We start from the raw sequence: 10,321 nt of genomic DNA, 5'->3' as shown, positions 1-10,321 counted from the left end.
AGCGAAATGTCTTGCCCTGTGTAAGGAAACTTGGTTTGCGGCGAAGATCCTGGGTCCTCCAGCAAGACAACGACCCAAAGCACACCTCCAAAAGCACACAGGCCTGGTTGAAAGGGAAAAAATGGACTGTTTTAAAATGGCCAGCAATGAGTCCTGATCTCAATCCAATTGAAAATCTTTGGGTAGAGCTGAACTTTGCCATTGGAGAAAGGAACCCTGCAAATGTACAAGAGCTTGAGCCATTGGAGAAAGGAACCCTGCATATTGAGCATATTGCAAAAGAAGTGTGAGAGAAAATGCCACCCAAGAAGTGCAAGAAGCTTATAGATGAATATAAGAAACGTCTGGAGGCCGTCATTGCTGCCAAAGGCTCCGCGACCAAATATTAAAGAGGGGTGTTATAAATATTAGTGCACATGCTGGTTTTCTGTTTTGTCCTTTGGAATTAAAATATTTATGTTGAAATGGTAATTGCCTTTGTTAAATTACTTTGGACCTGAAATTGAAAGATCCTGCTGATATAAGTTTTGAACATTTCCATTTATTTCTGAAGATATTCACTCAGCTATGCAAATCATGAAGGGGTGCCAATAACGGTAAGCAGGACTGTAATTTGTCCCTATAGAACAGAAAGCATAGATAGACTTCACTTAATACTGTTCATTTTAGTTTTGGGGATCAGTCTGACTGCATTTGCTTGGCACATTATTACTTCTCCTGTTTTTATTACAGTTCAGTTCATATCTGAATGCGATAATGAGATAATTCTCACTATGAGACTCTTTAGACACAAAGAGGAACCATAAAGTTTCCATCTCCCTCTAGCAACCAGAAAAACAAAACAAAACATCTCCATAAACAAATAGTATAAACATATTATAACTGTTGGACAGAAAACCTTGTATCAAGAAAATGTACATTTTTCAGCAACAGAAAACACATGTTGAAAAATGAAAAAGTCCTAGAAGAAGGAAAAAAAACTGATTTGAACCAGTTTAAATTTTAAAGAGTATTATTATCCTCAGCTTCATTCTCTGCATCCATGTTATCGTCCATCAGGGCTGGTGGATCATCAAGAACATATTGTGGCTCAGATATTTAAGGTTGAACGTCTTGCTTTGTTCATCACTGAGCTGAGAAGCAGCTGACAGGAAGTTATTTGAAGAAGGTGTAAAAGAAATAATTTTTGAAAAGCATGCATGCAAAAACGAGAAATTAATTAATGTGAAAGGGAAGGAGTTATTTTGCTAACTTAAGCCCAAAACTGCTGACAAAAATGTTTTTCTTTACAACATGCAATATTTGTTTAAAGTCAGGGTACTTTTAAAACCACATTTGTAGTTTTTTTTCAAGAAACGGGTTGAAATTTTTGTGCAGTGGACAGGAAATAAAACCCACTAACTGCTGCGGTCAAAGCTGCTGCTGCTGGATTCTGGTAATTATGATAAAGGGAAGGAAATTCACAGCTATACTAAGAAGCATAGAACATGGTGGTGTCATTTATGTGTGACAGATGTAACGTCTTCATAATTATAAATAAAACAACGTAGAAACCTTTCTGATGAGCAGAAGGTCTGGATGTGAGGATGGAGAACGCTCTGCTCTGCATGCTGGGATTTTTCTGTAAGTTCATCACTGACTTCATGTTTAATGATCAAAATGATTCTGCATGAAGGAAAAAGAGTTTATCTCTATTTGATCTGTTTCTCTACAATTTTGAAAAGAAGCGATATGTGTTTTCTATGATTGTTATATAAATGATTTTTGATGTTAAGTCTTTTTGGCATTACATATTTTATCTCTGACTTTATTTCTAAAACCAAAACATTTTTACCTGAAATGCTTCTAAAGTTAAAATATATTTGTTTTAAGTTTAATCATATCTGACCAGCTTCTGCTCTTCATTGCAGTTCTCAGTAATCTCATCTATGTAAATGCTGAAGGTGAGAATCAGTTTTTCTTGTTTGTTTTTCATTCAGTTTATGATAAATATATAATTAACCACCAACTTTTTATGCATTTTAAATTAAATATATATTTTTTTCAGTTTTATTTGAAAGCTAGTTAGACTAATTGAAAAACAGTGCATCGATTTGTGTTGAAATAAATATCTTTATGTACAAAATATTAACAGTAGATGAATATTTTTCTCTCTATTTGATCATCTCAACAGATCCGAGTGAATCAGGAAATAAAGATGATAATCAGGAAAGAGACATGGAAACAAGTCAGTAACTTTCTGCTTCCAAGATCAAACTGTCTAATGTATTTAATGGCTGCCTCAGCATCTTACACTATAATATGAAGTTACCATGTTTATTAGATGTGTATCTGTTTAAAACTGAAGATTTACATGAGAGAAAACTTAAAGAGGAGAAAGGTTTGTGCTTTTCTGTAAAAGTTGAAATGTTTTCTCTCTTTAGCGCCATCTGCTGTCTGTGATGTGAAGGCAAAAAGTTCATGTGGACAAAGTTACTTCCCTTTTCTTTACGCTGACATTTATTAATCTGACAAATTAATAAATGTTTGTAATCAGTTTGTAATCATGCATATTTCATTATTTTTGACTCTAATAGAGAACTGACTATCATTTTTTAAATTTCCGACAGTTATTATTGGACCTTTGTTGTCTTCTGTCTAAACAGTGTATTTTCTCATAGAGACTTCAAAAGCTTTTGAACAAGATTTTTTTAAGTGATTCTGCTTTCCAATGGATCCCCAAAGACAAACATGACTAAAATACATCCAGTGATTTATTCTTGTGTTTTCTGTTAATAAGCATTAGTCTGGATCAGTGGACAGATTGTCTTTAAGATTCATTGTTTATTATTTGAGTTCATGGTTTCCCTGCCAACCATCCATCCATTCAGTGATATAAATGTTCTAACAACACTTTGAGCACAAACCCCATCAAATCCCCGCTGCCCTGACCTGGTCCTGCATCGGCAGTGTTTAAATATACGTTTGGTGAAATCTGTGAACAAATCAAGCTTAAACACAAAGATTACTAATAGCAACAATACAGTCAAACTATGAAGATGATTCTTTGGACTTTCTAATTAAATCCTAAATTTACAATTTAATCTTCTATCTCAGGACCAACCATTCATCAAATTTAACAATTTGACATTCTTGGTATATGAATGCTAGGATTTTAGATCGATGGTCTGTTAAAATTCAAGCATGAACACAGTTTGCCTGCCTTGGGTTGGTAAAATGAAAAATCCTCACAGAAAGTGCAGCGATGTAAAAACTTCTGATCTGTGTGGATCTTCCTGTAGGGTCACCTTTTCTCCCGGTTCATCCTGCAAACACCTGCAGTTAAATTTAACACCACTCTTGTGTGTGTGAAGGTTTCAAAGCTGTCAATCAGAGGAAAAATGGTTCTGTTCTGGAAATCGTTTATTTTGAAGCTCACCACATTTTCTTCTTGTGATAAGTGAAATAATCTGTCAGTGGAATTAGTATTTTTCCATCAATATTTAAGAATTACTGACTTAAAACAACTGTCTATATTTTGCTGACAAGTAACTCATAAATTTCAAGTTCAAAGATATTTGCACTAGAAAACTAGACCAAAATATTTATTAAGATTTTGGATTTGTTTTTACAGTGTAGATTAAACACCTGCAATTGTGCTGCAATTTTTCTCCAACACTGAACAGATAATTCTTGTATCTTGTATCTTGTTCTCTTCCAGCTGTGAAGAACACAGCTGAACAAGACGATGTGCAGGGAATACTGCACATCTTCTAAATAATTATTTAACTAAAAAAGCTAAATTATTACTATGCAGCCTGATGATGTCAATCAGTATTTAATAGTGCAAACTGATTTAAATAATTCATTTTGTAGTGTTCAACTCCAATCATTTGACAATTTCACAGATTATTATTAGTTTCATTATTTATTTTTTTACTGATTCTTTGATAAGTTGATACAAAGGAAGTGACTGGGTAAAAAATATACTTTTTCTAGGTTTAAAGATTTTTAAATGAATACATTCGTTTTCATTTCTGTGTCACCTAAGATTTATTTATTTATTTATTTTATTTTTTGTCAAAGTTTTACATGTAACATTTCTAATGAGAGATTTCTTTATTTGAACAGTTTCCATTAAACCCACTGTGACCCGGAAACCCGACTGGTCTAAAATATTCAGAGGAGAGAGAATAACTCTGAGATGTGAGATCAAAGGAGGAGGAACTCAGTGGACGTATGAATGGAGACCAAACACAGGAAACTCTACAACATCCAGTGAATACAGGATCAACTATGCTGACAGTGGTACATTCAGCTGCAGAGGAAAAGGAAACCATCAGTTCACACAATGGACTCACTACTCATTAACTGTTTGTAAGTAGATCATCTATTATAGACATGAAGTGATTATTTACAGTGCATCATCAAGTTTCATCTAAACAGTTCACTTTTATTATCATTAAACATGTTATGTTTCTTTAATATTTTAATTTACATTTTCAAACACAAGAACTAAAAGTCAGTGTTTCCTGCTTCCTAAAATCATTTATTGATCAACTTCTAAGACAAACTAAAATAAATGTTAATAATAATAATAATAATAATAATAATAATAATAATAATAATAATAATTAATAAATAAATACTCAAATCGACTGCACATGTGCAGTTTTCCTTAGTAATATATTATAATGTTTATGCTTCAATTCTCTAATTTGTGTCACTGTGAGATCTTATTGTTCATGAAAGATGCTTAATCCACTTTGATGCTGGGCAACCAGATTTTTTGTTGATCTGCTTATTAGAAGTCACTGTTGTTTAGTGACTGTAAAATCGAGTTCAGTCACCAAATGTAAAATGTAATAATGATGAGATTTTACATTGGAATATTGGAAAGAAGCAATTGGAGAGTAAACAATTGATTTATTAACAGTGAATTCTGCTCAACACTGTCTGTATTTTAGTAAAGTTTTGTCTCGTATAAAATCTATCTGTCTTTAAATGATTCAATAAAAGCTGATAGGAGGCAGATTGTGATTCTCTGGTCCTGCTGCAGTTTTACAGCAAATGACCTGTGTCATTTATTAACTGGTGCTGTATAAATGGACCAAACAGAATGTATTGAAACAAGCACAATTTTGATAATTTTGTTCTTTTTTTTCTTTCCCTCAATCAGCTGCAAATAAACCCAGAGCCTCAGTGACAGTGAAGGATACAATCATACCAGCAGGGGGCAGTGTAGCACTGAACTGCTCTGTGGACATCGGTGAAGGCTGGAAGATTTACTGGTTCAGACATTCACATCCTACAGATCGGAACATATCAACCACTGAACCAGATGGAGTCTTCAACGTCTCAAATGAAGGTGTTTACAGCTGCAGAGGAGGAAGAGGAGATCCAGTTTTCTACACTGAAACCAGCAATGAAGTCACCCTATGGAAATCTGGTGAGTTTAGTTTCTGTTCATCCAAATTGTCTTAAACTTGTTAAATACTTTTATTGAAGATACTCGTTTTTTTAACTACTGACAGTACATATCATATTAAATTACCTAATAATGTTAAACTGAGTTTTGTAGTATAAGCTTGATATTTAATCAACCTGCTATGAAATATCTTTAAGTTTAAAAAGTTCTGATTTGATAAGTGTGTTCTTTATTCTAATATCTTCTACTACTAATATTAATTATCCTCTATGTTTAGAAGTCACTATTTTATACTTGAATAAAATAGTGACTTATTCAACTTGAATTGTTTATTTCTTTTTCTTAGATCAGTTTGACCTTTGAACTCCAAATTGATTTCTGTGAAAGATAACCCTCAAATTGGAGCAAAAGATTTACTTCTAATTTCATTTTTTTATATTTCTTTATGTGATCAGTTTCCATTAAACCCACTGTGACCCTGAAATCCAACTGGTCTGAAATATTCAGAGGAGAGACGGTCACTCTGAGATGTGAGATCATTGAAGGAGAAGGAGTTTGGTGGTGGGCGTATGAATGGAGGACAACCAATAGAAACTCTCCAGTATCCATTGAATTAAAGGTCATTGCAGCTGATAGAGACACATTCAGCTGCAGAGGAAGAGGATACTATAAGTTCACACAGTGGACTAATTACTCACTAACTGTTTGTAAGTAGATCATCACATGAAGTGATTATTAACAATGTTTCATGAATTTCCAATTAAATATTTGGTTCTTTCAAGCAACATTAAATCTTTTCATTTTTATTCAAATATTTCAGTTTATATTTTTTAAACACAAGAAGTGGAAATCAGCCTAAAATTTATATTGATCATCTTAAAGACAAACTGCAACAATTATTGTCCCAATGTGTTGTTTCTTAGTAAAATAACATTATAAAGTTTATGCTCCACTTCACTAATTTATTTCAGATACAATTTGCTACTGGAGATTTTATTGTCTGTGAAATAATTTTATTCCAGTTCAGCTTTAATGCTGGGCAGCCAGACTTTCTGTTAACCTGTTTATTTTCATCCTGTCACTAGAGACTAGATTTCACATTTAAATACTGACTAACAGGCTGAGACAGAAAGTTGAGGTTTTCTTGAGAAAAAGGACAGGAGCAATCGGAAAGAAGAGTGGAAACGGTTGATTTATAAACAGTGAATTTTGTTCAATACTGTCTGTATTTTAGTAAAGTTTTGTCTGTCATATAAAATCCCTCCATCCTCCAATGAGTCAATAAAAGCTGATAGGAGGCAGATTGTGATTCTCTGGTCCTGCTGCAGTTTTACAGGAGGCCACTGTGGTTCCTCTGAGTTCAATTCATCTGATTGAAAGTTTAGAAAAATCACCACTAGACTAAAAACAGTTCAACCTTTAGTTGTCAGCAGAGCTTTCCTTGTTGAAGGACTGAGAAGTGATTTGTGCAGTAGAGCTGATTTCCAGCCCAGTTCTCCTGACTGCAGCAGAACATTAGAAGATGTTCTGGTTCAGTAGTTTGGTTCAGCTCAGCTCTGATACAACATGATTTGATTCAATCACAGTCAGATTATTATGATTTCTGGGTTTTATTAGTTAATATATTGATGAACAGTCGATGTTCTAATGTGAATAATCTGCATGTTTATGAGAAAAGATTATTTTAATGTTAAATTTTAATAAATATATGAATCCATAACAAGCACAGATGCTGCTGGTTAAAAACATTTGACAGAATAAATGAGTCAATAGCGGAAAATGTATATTTTGTAAATGTTAAAGGAAACCATATAAGACCTGTTTGTCTTATGAAGTGGAATGTGACGATATTTTTTTTATTAAGTGAAGCTATATAAATGAACCAAGCTGAATTATGTTGAAACAAGTTAAATTCTGGTGATTTTGTTATTTTTCTCTTTGTCTCAATCAGCAGCAAATAAACCTGCAACCAAACTGACAGCAAGTGATACAATCATACCAGCAGGGGGCAGTGTAACACTGACCTGCTCTGTTAGTGGATCTGATGGCTGGAAGTTTGATTTGTTAAGACGGGAGACAGAGTCTCATACAGATCAGTCCATCAGAACCACTGAACCAGATGGAGTCTTCATTGTCTCAGATGGAGGTGTTTACAGCTGCAGAGGAGGAAGAGGAGGAAGAGGAGATCCAGTTTTCTACACTGAAACCAGCGATGAAGGTGCAGTTTGTGATTTAAAAAAAAAAGAAAGAAAAACAGCAGAACAAAGCTAACTACAGCAGGATACCATGTAGTTTTAATTCATCATGTCTGAAAATTAAATCCATCTGTAAATGGATTTAAGATGAGTGTCTCATCCTTATTTATATTTTGTGACATTTGGCGGTAAAGTTGTTCAAATTCCTCTTGTTTGTTTTGGATATTTTTCTTCACAGCTTTATTTCATTTAGGATTTCATGTTTTCTAATTTGTCTATGTCTCATACTTACTATATAAAGCATAATAACTCTGAAAGTAAACAGATTCTCCATGTAACAGACGGGGAAACAAAATCTAATTTGAAGCAACAAATGACACTGTTAAATTGTTTTGTTTTATTTCTCATTAGTAGCAGATGGCAGCACTGCTGCCTTGTAGAAAGAAAGTGCTGGAGACGAATCCTGACCTGTGGTCTTTCTGCATAGAGTTGGTTTGCTCTCCTGGAACATGTGTGTGTGTTCGTTCACTCCTCATGGCTGTTATTGGTGTGTCTAAAATTTTCCTGACATATGAATGTGTGCATGGTAGTTTATCCTGTGATGGACTGGTGACCTGTCCAGTTTGTAATCCAATTTGACCAGAAACTGCTGGAGATAAAAACCAGCAAGAACAAGCAGCTGTAAACAATGGATGGATATTTGTTTTTATTAAGTTTCGTTATCACTGCAATGATGCCGCTGTAAGTAAAAAAAACTTGTATTTGTACTAGAAATGAAGAAATCATCTTCATTTTTTGCCACTTTGACTTTTTGTCATGTGATTAATACGCATTTAAATGCATTTCACACAACATTTGACCAGAGTCTCTCTTAGTTGATATAGTTGATGGAGAAGCTCCACCTTAATTATAACCTCTTTTTGTCAGAGAATATTTACAAGCAAGCAGTGATCAGGTGGAGAAATCACACAGATCACCTGCCATCTTGATCGTTGGACCAGTTGTTGGAATCGTTCTCATTATTCTCTTTAGTCTCCTGATCTTGTTGTGGCGCTGCAGACGGTCCAAAGGTGAGACATTTTTCTGACTATACTGAATTATAATTAGTTAAATACTTCATTTGTTCAAATGTTTCAAGTTTATTGTGATGTTTTTAAGATGGACTGAAAATATGATTTTTTTTTTCTTTTTCTGTGCAGATTTAAGCAGCAGCGGGTCAGTAAAAACCATCTGTTCTCTCTTTGAACATAAATAAAAATATATATATACTTTTAATAAAACATCTAAGTCTTTTATTCTTAGACTGAATCAACCAGAGAGCATCAATCCAGATCCTGGAGCGACCCAGAATGACGGTTCTGTTTCCAGCTCTCTGCTTCCTGGTTCGTCTCAAATTAAACATTTTTATGAATAACTGGGATTTATATTTACTCAATTTTCTGATTAATCATTTTCAGAAACAAAACAAATAAACACAGAGAGAATAACATTTCTACATTATCGTAGAAAGAAATATTCTGACAAAAACCCACTCTTCAACAGTGTAACATAAAAATACAGTTATAACATTTTTATGAAATTAATACAATTCATACTGGAAACAATTATGAACATTTTATCAGGAAACATACCAAACTACTGAAACACAACTAAAAACAAACCATGAGAACATTTACTTTGTGTGAACATGATTTACTTATTTGATCTATTTCCAGTCATTTGAACTTTAGCCTTGTTTTATTGTCTTTAGGTGACTCTTCCCCCGATGAGACAATTCAACTCAGCCAAACTTCTGGAAACGGTAAAGTAAAAGTTTTATAGCAGAAAGAGATTCAACATCTGACTGATTTAAAGAGACTGATGATGGAAAATAGAGAAATATTTCAAATGAAGATAAATCCAAACATGTTAAATACTCAAATAACTTAAATAATTCACAATTACTCCAACATATGGAATATAAGAAAACTTTAAGATCGTTTCTCAATATTAAGATTCTCTATTTGTTTGATTCCCAATTTATTCATCTGACAGTTTCAGCAGAGAGAATTCCTCAGCCAGCAGAAGATTCTGAAAATGCTAATGTTGACCAAGGTAATTATAATTTAACATCTACATAATAAATGTAGACATAACACACTAACAAAAGTTTCCAATTTGATTGATTCTTCATTAATCTTTATGCTTTTTTTATCCAATGTTTATTTTTAGATGAATCAAAACAATTAATCTTTTAATATCTCCAGATTGTATCAATCTTTGTTTTTCTGATATGCTTTATAACAGAAGGCTTAAAGTAAATGACTGATGTAGTTAAAAATATAATATCTTTGACATGTTCAAGTCTTTAGAAGACTTTAACTCATTTTTAATGTTGATAAAAATCTCACTAAATAATTTCTCCATTGACAGGAAAATAATCCTGCAGCAGCAGAAGCAGCAGTGCTTAATGATTCTCCTGCATGAGATAAAAGCTGTTTTCTTGCATAATCCCATATTCTGTTTGATTCTGTTGTAAATCTGTGAACTAAAATGGAATCCAGTTTTTTTATTTTATTTTTTATTTTTTTGCATGCATTGTTCATTGTTAAATGTAGCAAAAACATATCATATTCATATTTGAGATGCTATTGATCAAATGATGTTATTAAATATGAACATTTAAATGTGTGGCACATTTTCAGTCTCTTTTGTGATTAAGTTACATATTTGTAAAGTG

The 10,321-nt window shown here is 33.1% G+C and overlaps 1 protein-coding gene and 2 long non-coding RNA genes across 3 annotated transcripts; all 3 read left to right on the top strand.

Moving 5' to 3' along the window:
• Positions 1-1,519: 1,519 nt before the first annotated feature.
• LOC148154013 (uncharacterized) lies at positions 1,520-2,248 on the top strand. The gene is made up of 3 exons (XR_015766053.1): positions 1,520-1,623; positions 1,911-1,943; positions 2,174-2,248. It is a non-coding gene; the product is annotated as an uncharacterized LOC148154013 (long non-coding RNA).
• A 935-nt stretch (positions 2,249-3,183) lies between these two features.
• On the top strand, positions 3,184-5,770 carry LOC148154012 (Fc receptor-like protein 5). Its single transcript, XM_088016013.1, has 4 exons — positions 3,184-3,211; positions 4,111-4,356; positions 5,159-5,428; positions 5,754-5,770. The coding sequence occupies exons 1-4, from the start codon at positions 3,184-3,186 to the stop codon at positions 5,768-5,770; spliced, it is 561 nt and encodes a 186-aa protein (XP_087872139.1).
• Positions 5,771-8,208: 2,438 nt separating this feature from the next.
• On the top strand, positions 8,209-9,403 carry LOC106909766 (uncharacterized). The gene is made up of 4 exons (XR_015766056.1): positions 8,209-8,672; positions 8,802-8,817; positions 8,905-8,984; positions 9,353-9,403. It is a non-coding gene; the product is annotated as an uncharacterized LOC106909766 (long non-coding RNA).
• Positions 9,404-10,321: the final 918 nt, after the last annotated feature.

The sequence above is a fragment of the Poecilia mexicana genome, unplaced genomic scaffold, assembly GCF_051168715.1.
Source record: "Poecilia mexicana isolate PSO_F unplaced genomic scaffold, ASM5116871v1 scaffold_18, whole genome shotgun sequence".
NCBI lineage: Eukaryota > Metazoa > Chordata > Actinopteri > Cyprinodontiformes > Poeciliidae > Poecilia > Poecilia mexicana.
The sequence above is the reverse complement of the archived record's forward strand: the minus strand, read 5'-3'. Positions and strand labels throughout refer to the sequence as shown.

What these genes read in the sequence shown, in the direction of transcription:
- LOC148154012 (XM_088016013.1), top strand. Translation starts at nt 3,184, where the DNA reads ATGAACACAGTTTGCCTGCCTTGGGTTG. An exon ending in AGTTTGCCTGCCTTGGGTTG is followed by an intron (nt 3,212 to 4,110) that starts GTAAAATGAAAA and finishes TTATTTGAACAG; the next exon opens with TTTCCATTAAACCCACTGTG. An exon ending in TCACTACTCATTAACTGTTT is followed by an intron (nt 4,357 to 5,158) that starts GTAAGTAGATCA and finishes TCCCTCAATCAG; the next exon opens with CTGCAAATAAACCCAGAGCC.